Source organism: Mirounga angustirostris, unplaced genomic scaffold (genome assembly GCF_029215605.1).
Source record: "Mirounga angustirostris isolate CCGP_5_RB_7025 unplaced genomic scaffold, mMirAng1.0.hap1 SCAF_15, whole genome shotgun sequence".
NCBI classification, from domain to species: Eukaryota; Metazoa; Chordata; class Mammalia; order Carnivora; family Phocidae; genus Mirounga; species Mirounga angustirostris.
In genome coordinates this window covers 56,247,597-56,260,788 of record NW_026991723.1, presented here as the reverse complement: position 1 = coordinate 56,260,788, position 13,192 = coordinate 56,247,597, and the positions used below count along the sequence as shown (strand labels likewise).

The 13,192-nt window shown below is 40.6% G+C and overlaps 1 protein-coding gene across 1 annotated transcript in view; it reads left to right on the top strand.

Annotated features, from left to right (window-relative positions):
* APTX (aprataxin) overlaps window positions 1–12,581 on the top strand; it is a 76,822-nt gene extending 64,241 nt beyond the window's left edge. Inside the window, exon 9 of the mRNA XM_064579383.1 lies at window positions 11,434–12,581. Within this exon, the coding sequence (XP_064435453.1) occupies window positions 11,434–11,491 (58 nt within the window). The 3' untranslated portion in view covers window positions 11,492–12,581. The remainder of the gene's footprint in view (window positions 1–11,433) is intronic.
* Window positions 12,582–13,192: the final 611 nt, after the last annotated feature.

Sequence of the window (13,192 nt, the reverse complement as noted above, 5' to 3'; positions counted from 1 at the left end):
TGAAATTTCTCATTATATATATATGTCTTATCATAGGATACATACCATTTTGCAAACACTGAATTTTTTTTTAAGTATTACATACTAAGAAGAATCTGTCCATTCATTTACTTATTGTGCATATGCTGTGTTCCAGACACTGTGGATATGAAGTGTACAAGAAAAAATTCTCAGTCTTCATGAGGTTTTTAGTGAAGAGAGAGGGTCAACAAACAAGTTAGTAAATAAAGTAACATTGGGTAGTGATGAGTGCTCTGAAGGCAAATATAGTGGACTAATGGGATAGAGAGTGTTGGGGAGACAGTGGGGAGGTCTGTTTGGGAAGGTGACATAAGGGCAGTTACCCCAAATGATAAGAGTGAACCATGCAAAATGCATTTCATGAGAGGAAATAGCAAGTTCCAAGGCCCAGAGGTAGGAAGAAACTTGATATATTTGAGAAACAACCAGTAATACTGGAGGAAACTTGTACACAGCTGGGGAGGGATACAGCAATTGTGTGAGTGGCAGGGGACTGGTAGGAGATGAAGCTAGAGAAGGTAGCTGTGTTTGGCTTTGTAGAGATTTGGACTTTTTTTCCCCCAACTGTGATTGGGGAGCTTTTGGAAACTTTGAGCAGGTAAAGTTTTGTTATCTTTTTAAATGTCTAATTCTGATTCCCACTAGCTACTATGTGAAGAATAGCCTGCAGGAGGCAAGAGTGGAAGCAGGGAAAATAATTGGGTCTTCTATTGGAGTCCCTATTGGTACTATTGCAAAGGTCTGAGTGAGAGAAAAGGATGGCTTGGTTCAGGATAAGCTAGTAGAGGTGCTATTAAGTGTTCAGGTTGAAGCAGAATCAACACGACTTGCTGATTAGCTACATGATGGGAATAAGAGAGAGGAATTGAGATTGTTCTAGGTTTTCAACTTGAGCATATGGATGGATGATGATCCATCTTTTGAGATAGTGAAGACTGGGCATAAGCTGGTTTGGAGAGCAAAATTAGGAGTTCTGTTGTGGACATGTTCGATTTGAGTTACTTATGAGATAACTCTGTTGAGATGTAAAGTAGACAGTTGGATCCATGAGTATGGAACTCAGGGATGTGATACACATTTGGGTATCAGCAGTGCTCTCAAGTTGTGTCTATCACTGTTTCAATGGAGCACTTAAATTAACGGACAAGGTTTTCTTTCTCTTTTTTTTAAGATGTTATTTGACAGAGAAGGAGAGCACAAGCAGGGAGAGTGGCAGGCAGAGTGAGAAGCAAGCTCCCTGCTGAGCAGGGAGCCCCATGCAGGGCTCAATCCCAGCACCCTGGGATCGTGACCTGAGCTGAAGGCAGATGCTTAACTAACTAAGCCACCCAGGTGTCCCTGGACAAGGTTTTCAATGGGGGTTAACATAGTAACAATTTTCTTTGCTTTTTTAAAAGATTTTTTTACTTATTTAGTTGACAGAGATTAAGAAAGAGCACACAAGCAGGGAGAGCGGCAGAGGGAGAGGGAGAAGGAGGCTCTCCGCTGAGCAGGGAGCCTGATATGGGGCTCGATCCCAGGACCCTGGGATCATGACCTGAGCCAAAGGCAGATGCTTAACTGACTGAGCCACCCAGACGTCCCTAGAAACAATTCTCAAATGGCCACCTGGTGACTGTATTGGCCATGGTTCTCCAGAGAAACAGAACTAGTAGGATATGTATATAAACAAACAAATAAAGAAGATTTATTATACAGTATTGGGTCATGTGGTCCCCAAATCTGCAGTTGGTGAGCTGGAGACCCAGGAGAGCTGATATGTATGTAGTTGCAGTCTGAGTCCAAAGGCCTGAGAACCAGGGAAGCTGATGGTGTAAATTCCTGTCTGAAATCAGGCAGGCTTGAGACCCAAGAGGAGCCAGTGTTTTGGTGTGAGTCCAAAGGCTAGAAAAGACCAATGTCCCAGCTCAAACAGGCAGCAGTTTCCCCTTATTCAGCCTTCTTGTTCTACTTAGTTCTTTAGTTGATTGAATGACCCACCCATACGGAGGAGGGCAATCTGGTTTACTTAGTCATCTCCTTCTCCTCCTCCTCTCCTCCCCCCCATCTCCTCCTCCTTCTCCTTCTTTTTTAAAAGATTTTATTTATTGGGATGCCTGGGTGGCTCAGTCAGTAACTGTCTGCCTTTGGCTCAGGTTATGATCCCAGGGTCCTAGGACCAAGTCCCACATCGGGCCTCTTGCTCAGCGGGGAGCCTGCTTCTCCCTCTGCCTGCTGCTCCCCCTGCTTGTGCTCTCTCTCTGTCTCTGACAGATAAATAAATCAAATATTTTTAAAAACAAAAACAAAAAGTAACTAACTTAAAAAAAAAATAAAGTTATTTTACTTATTTGAGAGGAAGAGTGAGCAAGAGCGCAAGAGCAAATGTTAATCTCATCCAGAAACACTCTCAAAGATACACCCAAAATAATGTTTGTCCAAATGTCTGCACCCCATGTTCTGGTTAAATTGACACATAAAATTAATCATTACAGTGACAGTAGAGCATTACATCAAATTATAATTCTGTGAGGAGTGTGTGCAGCTGAAATGGAGTTTTCTGGTGATCTAATCTGTTATAAAGTTAGAACCTGTAAATTCCAGAGGCAGGCCTGGCTTGTGTGACAATGGTTGTTTTTCCTGATTGTGAGAGAATTTTAGTTTTTTCTTTTCTTTTTTTTTAAGGTTTTATTTATTTGACAGAGAGAGACACAGCGAGAGAGGGAACACAAGCAGGGGGAGTGAGAGAGGGAGAAGCAGGCTTCCCGTGGAGCAGGGAGCCCGATGCAGGGCTAGATCCCAGAACCCTGGGATCATGACCTGAGCCGAAGGCAGACGCTTTAGTTTTTTTAGTTTTTTCTTATAGAACTTTAGATTTTAAGCAGAGCTGAATCCAGTGAGTCTGCCAAAACGAATACTAGATAAATAAATAAATTGACCTAGTGAATCAAGTAATTCATCAACCCATTAGACATTTATGAAGATTTTTTAATTTGCCGGATAATACCATTAGGTCACAGTCTACTTGGGAGACCACCACATGAACCAGGTAAACTGTGTTTCAGTCTAGTGTTTGGCCACGATGAAGGTATGAGGAAGGGGCTTCAGAAGAACAAAGGAGGGGGGCACCTGGGTGGCTCAGTCGGTTAAGCATCTGCCTTTGGCTCAGGTCATGATCCCAGGGTCCTGGGATCAAGTCCCACGTTGGGCTCCCTGCTCAGTGGGGAGTCTGCTTCTTCCTCTGCCTCTCCCTCTCCCCCATCCCATGCTCATGCTCTAATAAATAAAATCTTTAAAAAAAAAAAAGAACAAAGGAGGAAGACACAATTCTGATGGAGAAAGGGGTGGTGGTCAGGGAAGGATTCACTGAAGAAGGTAGGCCAAGGTTTTGCTAGGTGAAGAAGGAGGCAGAGGAGTTGTGTATAGAGAAAGGCATGGGGATATGGGAGGGCCTGAAGTGTCTAGACAGAAGTGAGAAGTTCAGTGTGACTGATGTGTAGGGTGCACAGTATTTGAGACCAGTTGGGCCCAGAGGCTTCTGAAGGACCTTGTATTTCTGCCTAAGGAGTTTGGGTTCTCTCCTGCAGGCCAGCGTGTCTCCACCTTGAGTGGGCACAAGAATCACCTGGGGAGCTTGTTAAGTGGGGATTCCTAGGCCTTCTCTCTAAGGAGATGGATGCAGTAGGTCTGGGGCTCAGGAAGGGACAGCTTAATGAGTTCCCCAGCTGATTCAGGTGCAGTTGGTTCACAGACCCTACCACCACTATGTGCTATGAAGGCTTTTCAGAAGAGGGAGTGACATGACCTGATTTATTTTTAGGAAGATAATTCTGCCAACTGTGTGGAAAATAGACTGACTTCACTAGCAGGGAAAATGTATAGGAAGTTGCAGCAGCAGGCATCCCAGTGAGAGATTGAGATGAATGGGGCTAAAGTGTTAGTGGGGATGAAGAACTAAATCTAAGAGACCTCTCTGAGTTAGGATACACAGTTGACCCAACCAGGAGAAGGGCTGAGAAGAATGAAGGTTGGCTCTCAAGTATCTAGTTTGGAAGAATGAATGGTTAATAATGGCTGGCACTTGGGGCGCCTGGGTGGCTCAGTCATTAAGTGTCTGCCTTTGGCTCAGGTCATGATCCCAGGGTCCTGGGATCGAGCCCCGCATCGGGCTCCCTGCTCCGCGGGAAGTCTGCTTCTCCCTCTCCCACTCCCCCTGCTTGTGTTCCCTCTCTCGCTGTGTCTCTCTCTGTCAAATAAATAAATAAAATCTTAAAAAAAAAATAATGGCTGGCACTTGGTAACTATTGCTGAAGGAATGGGTGAATAAATATAGGACAAAAAGTAGGTGAGTCCGAGTAAGGAAGGAAAATTCCATTTTAGAGGTTATATTTGAAGTTAATACAAGAAATATTGATCTAGTATTGGTGAGGAAAGTTCATGCAGGTTTGGAGATAATGTATTTGGAAGTTAGCGTAGAGATAGTTCTTGAAGCAATAGTAGAATCTGGGACTACTTACAAGAATCTCTGTCTCACTGTGCCTCTCTCTGTCAAATAAGTGAATAAATAAAAAATCTTTAAAAAAAAGAAGATACAAACCTTATAGAGAAGAAAGCCAAGCATGCAAACCTTTTGGTGTGTTTATTTTATTTTATTTATTTAATTTAATTTTATTTATTTAATTTTATTTTATTATTTTATTATTTGACAGAGAGAGGGAGAGAGCATGAGCCAGGGGGTGGGGCAGAGGGAGAAGCAGACTCCTTGCTCAGCAGGAAGCTTCTGGATGCTCTGGCCGGGCTTCATCCAGGAACCCTGGGATCATGACCTGAGCAGAAGGCAGACACTTAACTGACTGAGCCACCCGGGTGCCCACTTTTGGTGTGTTTAAAGGACAGACAGAGGAAAACTGGCAGAGAAAGTAGCTGAAAAGTTAGAGGATTCACAGGCGGTATGTTATGAAAAGTTCTGAAAATAAAGGCAAAGTTGCAGGAAGTATGTGTGCATGTGTGTGAATGTGTGTGAGTGAGTGAGAGAGAGTGTGTGTGTGTTTGTGTTAGAGGGACATATTGGGACTATGTTGTCAGTCTGACTGTTGAAATATGTTTGCTAAAACTCTTAAGATACAGTTGGCCCTAGAACAGTGCAGGGGTTGTGGTACCAACAACCTGTGGAGTTGAAAATCTACCTATAAATTTTGACTGCCCCAAAACGTAACTACTAATTGCCTACTGTTGATTAGAAGCCTTTTTTTTTTTAAAGATTTTATTTATTTATTTGACAGAGAGAGACACAGCGAGAGAGGGAACACAAGCAGAGGGAGTGGGAGAGGGAGAAGCAGTCTTCCCGCCAAGCAGGAGCCCGATGTGGGGCTCAATCCCAGGACCCCGGGATCATGACCCGAGCAGAAGGCAGGCACTTAACTGACTGAGCTACCCAGGCGCCCCGATTAGAAGTCTTATTGATAACATAGTCTGTTAATACATGTTTTGTATGTTTGATGTATTATATACTGAAATCTTACAATAAAGTAAGCTAGAGAAAAGAAATTTGTTATTAAGAAAGTCATAAGGAAGAGAAAATACATTTATAGTACTGTACCATATTTATTGAAAAAAATCCATATATATTGTTCAAGGATTAACTGTAGTTTTCCAGATTTAGCTCTCTGTTAAGGTCATTCTTGAATCATGATAGAAAGGCCAGGTTGGTCAACAGCATAAAGGAAAATAGTCTTTCTATTTGTTATAGCTGGAGGAAAGTACTTATTTCAAGTAAAAGCTATTTTAACTTATTTAGACATGAGGTGGGCTAAGACATCTTAACCCCCCATCCCCACAGCATTTAGGTTATAATTAGCCTTGTTATAGAATTATCTCTCTCCTATCTGTTAAGTTTCTACAGAGTTTGAAGATATATTAGTACACCCACCAGTAGGTATGACAGTGCCCATCTTACTTAAAAAAAAAAAAAAAAAAGATTGTTAAAAAAAAAATCTCTGCTAGTAATTTTGGCAAAGACAGGAAACTCAATTTTAATTTTGATTTCTACCCCAGCCCAACTCTCTTGAGATGGTTATTGGACATTTGTGTTAATATTTTTTTTCTGTAAATTCTGTTAAGGGTTGTAGTCCATTTGTATTTTAGGTCTTAAAGGTATTTTGGATTGATAATTGTGTGTTCCTTATATATTAAGGACATTAATAACCCTTTGTTATATTTGTCATAATCACTTTTCCAGTCATCAGTGGTGGAAGGGAAGTGTTAACAGTTTTAAAAACAGGCTTTCCACCAGATTTGGAGGCTTCCCAGCCAGGCTTCTTGGCCTCTGGCCTTTACCCTTTTGTCTACATTTTTTGGCAGGTGCTTCAGCTGGGCCCAAGGACAGTCTCCTTACTGAATGAGTGTCCCTTGAAAACAAGGGTTCCCCTTGAAAATAAGCTGAGGATGAGCTCATGGATCGTATCATGATTTAACTTCCTGTCTTCTCTCCCAGAAATCAGGCAGACATACCTGGAACTATGGTGACATCTGGGATATGTTGGGTTTTCTTGGAGCTGAATGCCAGGAGAGATGTTCTGAAGGCCTGTCTAAAATGAAGACATGCATGTATTCATGTTTACTGGTAAACAGGAGTCCAGCCATTTAAGTATAGACTTTCTTTTATGACTTCTTTTAAAGTGTTAAATTCAGCATTAGATGATTATTAAAAAAAAAAAAATCAGTTCCACTGGAGAAGGGAGAGATGAGAGTTACTATTGTGTCGTTTTTCAAGTGTCATTTTCTAATAGTTTATTTTTGGTATTTTTGTTGTATATTGACCTTGTTTACTGGAAAATTTGATACATTCCCTTATTTATAGATTATCTTTTCTGAGATAGGTTTTCTTAGTAGTGGTGTTTGTTTTTCCTTAAATGGAAGAATTCATCAGTGAAACTAACTCTCTGGAGGTTCTTTTGTGGAAAGATTTTAAAATGATAGATTTGGTGTCTTTAATAGCTACAGCCTTATTGGGGTTTTATTTTATTCAGTTTCTTCCTGTATCAGTTGTGGTAAGCCTTATTTTCCTAGGGGTTTGTCCATTTCATCTTTTTTTTTTAAAGATTTTATTTATATATTTGAGAGAGAGAGTGGGAGGGGTGGCAGAGGGAAAAGCAGACTCCCCGCTGAGCAGGGAGCCTGATGCGGGGCTGGATCCCAGGACCCTGGGATCATGACCTGAGCTGAAGGCAGACACTTAACCAACTGAGCCACCCAGGCGCCCCTGTCCATTTCATCTAAACTTTCCAATTTATTGGTATAAAGTTGTTCTAATATTCCATTAGTATCTCTTTGATATCTGCAGGTCTTGTAGTGAGTCAGTCTTCATTTTAATTTTTGTTATTGGTAATCTGTGCTTTTTCTCATTTTTCTTGATTAGTCTTGCTAAATAAAGGATCATCAGTTTTATTAGTCTTGAAGGGAAATCCCTTGATATCAGGCTCTCTTTCCTAGGCCTCCCCTCCTCAGGGTCTCGTCTACTTAAGGCCAGGCTGCTTCTGTAGGCCCCGACTCCTGTGTTTTCTCTCCATCTCCTTGAGATTACTGGCTTCTCTGCCTCTAGCATCTGTTCTCTGCCTGGCTTTTCAGCATTCCCACCCCCCTGACCCACTACAACCCCTACCACGCTAAGAATCATCATTTCCTTGAGGGGAAAAGAAACAAAGAATACTGGACTCACTATTCTCTTTGAAATCTTGGCCCTTTAGATACTGGCTATTTTGACAGGTCTCTGTCTCTGATATATTTAAACAGTTGGCTTAAACTTCGTACCCTGTAGCTATCACCCTCCAATTCCATACCCTGCCCTCCCAATCTGTAGGCAGTCATTACTTTCTGTGTCTGTAGATCTGTTTATTCTAGACATTTCATATTAATGGAATCATATAATATGTAGTCTTCTGTGACCGGCTTCTTTCACTTAGTATAATATTTCAAGGTATACCATGCTATAGCTTATATCAATATATTATGCCTTGGCAAATGGTCATAATCCTTTCTAAGTTTGGATCAGCTTTCAATATTTTATTCTTTGTGTTTCCAATGTTTTGAAATACCTTTGAGAGTTCTTTTAACTTGTTGTTGTTGTTGTTGTTGGTCAGTGGCACTTCTTCTGGTATGTCCTCATGCTTTTGTCATAGCCCCTTTCATGTTTGAGAGCATCATAACTACCTGCCTTAACTAATCCTTGCAATCTGGGTTCGCATTTCACAGCAGCATCCTTGTTTGTGCTAGCTACTTAATCATATAGTTTAACATTAATCAATTTATGCCAACATCTGAAACCATGGAACTAATCTTTACTAGCAATAAAAGGTTTTTTTCCAGTCTCGCTGTAATTACATTTTTCTTTCCATATGGCAGCTAATGTTAATACTTTGGTTTGAATTGAACTAATTTGGATTATCTTTTTTTTTTAAATCTTTTTTTTTTTTTTTTAAGATTTTATTTATTTATTTGAGAGAGAGAGAATGAGAGACAGAGAGCACGAGAGGGAAGAGGGTCAGAGGGAGAAGCAGACTCCCCGCCGAGCAGGGAGCCCGATGCGGGACTCGATCCCGGGACTCCAGGATCATGACCTGAGCCGAAGGCAGTCGCTTAACCAACTGAGCCACCCAGGCGCCCTGGATTATCTTTTATTGCAGCCTTCAGTCCAAAGTAGGTGTACTCCATTCAACCATAATTGGCTTTCTGTTTCTACCACAATTTGAACTAAAATGTGTTAGAGCAACTTTACCTTTTTTTCAAAAAATTTTCAATTTTTATTTCTTTTTTTTAGAGGGAGGGAGCAGGGACAGAGGGAGAGGGAGAGAGAGAATCTTAAGCAGGCTCCATGCCCAACACAGAGCCTGACTTAGGGCTCAATCTTATAACCCTGAGATCATGACCTGAGCCAAAATCAAGAGTTGGCTACTTAACCAACTGAGCCACCCAGGCACCTCTACCTTGTTTTTTATATTCATTACATTTTATCAACATAGTTTATACCATAGCTTCATGAAAGCCTAGATCTCATCCTGTCTTTGCTTTTCTGTTACCATTTTTCAAATCTAGTCGCATCCAATTTCACTTCCAGCATTATCACTTTTTGTCTCTTTGTTGCACTTTAATCCTTGTTGTAAAATATTACATGGATTTATCAATGGGGGGCAAGGAGGCAACACAACTATACTCTTTTCTGTCTGTGCAAGCGATGAATAACAAATGCTCGGTGCTCAATTACTGACAAACTTTGAAAGAAGTGATGTCACTGGTCATTGATCATGCTGCCCATCTGCTGTGGAGTGATTTGTGGGCTGACGGTTAGCAGCAAAGTTTGCACTTTATGTGATGACTCACAATTAATATATGGTGGTAACTGAAATTTGAATGGTGGTAACTGTTTTGTTGAATGACTGGTGTTAATTTAACTAAAGCATGATAACTGAAATTTGTACATGTTGGAACAGTGCAAAGTCAGGGATGCCTATAATCTATTTCAATTAATCATGTATCTTTCAGCCTCGTCTGCTTAATAAAGTTGGGTCTTAATCTAACTGAATATTTTATTTGAGACAGACTTGAGGCTCTACCATTCTAGCCTTTGAGTTTAAAAATTATGGTAGCTGTTCTGATTCTGTGATTGTTTTCTCAAAATGTGGTGGTCTCCTTGCCTCCTACCTCCACTAATGAGACCTTGAGCAGCTCTGCATCTGATAGATGTCATTTCCTTTTGTGGACAAAACAGCAAAGCCTTCTCTGTCTCTGATGTCTCCTGTTCTCTCTTTCTCTGTTTTTGTGATTTAGAATTGCCCTCCAGAAACACATGGCAGCCCTTACCTGGCTTTATAGCTCTTACCTTCCAGCCAGGATAAAAGTTTTGCCTTAGCACCCACAGTGTCAGCCAGACCCTGACTCTCTAATGAATAACTCATAAACACTGAGAGCACTATTTTCCCTAAAGAATGCCTCATAGTGGCTGTTACAACCTCTCTTTCAAACCGCAGGCCAACCTTTTATTTTCCCCTTAAAGAATCTAAGTTTCAAAAACTCTTCTTTAGTATTTAACATGAGCTACAAAGGAAAAAAAGTTCCTGAAGAGGTTCTGTCTCTTTTTTTCTTTGGAACCTTTGAGGCATTTTTAATGTGACAATACGTTTTAAATGGATCCAGAGAGATTCCTTGTGGTTCTTTTGTGTCTCCAAGCGCTTAGAACCTGGCTAGGCACAGAGGAAGCATTTAACAAACGTTTGTCACTTTATTAATTGAAATGACAAGCTATATGCATACTTTGATTTACACATAAATTTATTTCTGAAAATTATTTTTTTGAGGATGGGGAGGGAGACATGCTGGATTGGCAGGAGGGGAAGAAAACTTGCTCTGAGATTATTAAGGTCGATCCTCCTAGCAGTGACAAATTCAAACGTCTTTTTTTTTTTTTAAAGATTTTATATATTTATTTGAGAGAGAGAGAATGAGAGAGAGCACATGAGAGGGAGGAGGGTCAGAGGGAGAAGCAGACTCCCTGCCAAGCAGGGAGCCCGATGCGGGACTCGATCCAGGGACTCCAGGATCATGACCTGAGCCGAAGGCAGTCGCTTAACCAACTGAGCCACCCAGGTGCCCTCAAACGTCTTTTTGATGATGCTTTTGAAAATGAGTGGTTTGCAGGCAAAAATATCTTTTAAGTCCATATTTTAATTATTTGCTTCAGATGTGATAGCTATCTATTAGTGAAAAGTTTTTGCAGTCAAAAGAAAGGATTAGTATTTAAAAAGGTAAGGCTGTGAGACTTGGGAGAGGGTGTTGCAACTTGTTCTCTTAAGGGGAAAAGCATAAAAGCTAATGGGAATTTCTTCTGGAGACATGCTTGTGGCCAGGCTGTCAAGTCCTCCTACTTGTTGAAAATTTGGGCTATTTTCCTTATCATTTTGTCTCATCTATGATAACTATGAATCCAGTAGACACCTACGTGTGTATGTAGTGAAGGTAGCCTTTTTACTTCTGCTATTATTTCTGAGCAGCCTAAAGGCTATTTGATGGTGGGAACAAATCCACTGGGTAGTCTCATCTTTGTTTCCAATAGCCCTTAGCAGAGAAGGGGCCTGTGCACACAATAGGTATCTAGAAGTGTTGGGCGCCTGGGTGGCTCAGTCGTTAAGCGTCTGCCTTCGGCTCGGGTCATGATCCCAGGGTCCTGGGATCGAGACCCACATCGGGCTCCCTGCTCAGCGGGAGGCCTGCTTCTCCCTCTCCCACTCCCCCTGCTTGTGTTCCCTCTCTCGCTGTCTCTCTCTGTCAAATAAGTAAATAAAATCTTAAAAAAAAAAAAAAAGATGTACTTAGGGGAAAATGAAGTCATATGGGTAGGCCCTAATCCAGATATGACTGGTGTTCTTTTTTTTTTTTTTAAAGATTTTATTTATTCATAAGAGACAGAGAGAGGCAGAGGGAGAAGCAGGCTCCCCGCTGAGCAGGGAGCCCGATGCGGGACTCGATCCCAGGACTCTGAGATCATGACCTGAGCCGAAGGCAGACGCTTAACCATCTGAGCCACCCAGGTGCCCATGACTGGTGTTCTTATAAGAAGAGATTAGGACATGCATGAAAGAAGATCATGTGAAAACACCAGAAAAAGATGGCCATCTGCAAGCAAAGGAAGGAGGCTTCAAAATAAAACTAACCTGGCTGACATATTGATCTTGAACTTCTAGAACTGTGAAGAAATAAATTTCTGTTGTTTAAGCCACCAGTCTGTGGTATCTGTTATGACAGCCCTAGAAAATGAATGGAAGAGCTATTTAAATTTCTGTGAATAGTGTCAAGTCTCAAGACTATATGTAAAATAGATGCCTTTGGGGGGCAGGCAGAAATGCAACAGATAGAACTTTTTTTTTTTTCCTCTTTAGTGACAGGTATGACATTTAAAGGTCACGAGTTGAATCAGGTTGGTCAAACAGGATAATAGATTTATTATCTTTTATTTTATATATGAAGATCTCTTATCTCCCTCAAAATAAGTCTTTGGTGGGAGGTGGGGGTGGGTAGGAGGGACTTCTGGCCCACTTTGATACCATGGAGGGTTTAGTGGAGATTATGTTGAGAAATGACTTTGGAGAGAGATTTGGAAATGATCAGTATCTACTATTGTCTAGTCTAAAAGCAGTGACTTTAAATAACAGAGTCTATAACTGTACCTCAGTCTTACTAACTTTCAGGGAAAAATAAGGTTTACTAGAACACTCAATATATATCTGTTTTTGCCCCCACCCACTGTTGCAAGACTTCTTGCCCTGCTGTTGGTCTCCTTACCCCTCTTCTTTGTTTCAAGTGATTCTCAGGGAGAGATTCTTCCATAAACAGAGGCTTCTCCTGATCTCTATTACTGTCTATCTAATTGTCTATTATTGCTAACAATATAAAGACCTGTTTAATATGTTTCATAAATTTTAAGGTAGTTTGGATTTGTTTACATATATTTCATAATAAGACTAATATAATCACAATAAAAGAAAATTTGGAAAAGATATAAGAGAAAAAAATCACCTATGGCCTCACCATTCTAAGGCAATTGCTAGTATTTGATTGATTTCCTTTCAACCTTTTTATTCACTGCATAGGAATTTTTCTCCAAAAGTTGTAATTCTAATGTATACACAAGTTTCTATACTCCTTTAAAGAATCTTAATATTGTATCATGAGCCTTTGTCAATGGTACAACAGAATTTTCTTAAACATCATTTTAGTGATATGTAATATAGCATTGAGCTGACACAATAGTTTGCTTATCAGTTTCCCAATTCTTGGACATTTAGGTTGTTTCAAATTTTTAAAAAATAATTATAAACAACATGGATGTCTTTGACAATGGATATGTTTGAACATACTTTTTTTTTCCTCCCTGTTTTGCGTGTCTCCCTTAGAACACATTCCCATTGTCTGAATTATTATGTGAAAGGGCAGGCTCATTTTTCTGCAGAAGCTTTGAGAATGTCCTACTGTTGTCGATAAGATCTGCTATAGAGAATTTGTATAGAGGCCACTCTTCTCATTTTAACTTATGTCAAGATCTCCATGGGCTTGGGAGTATTGCCACTGCCTTTTGGGGGAATCATCTATCCAGTTCGTTGTTAGTGTATTTTGCTTGATAAGTTTGCAGGGTTAGTCTGGTGAA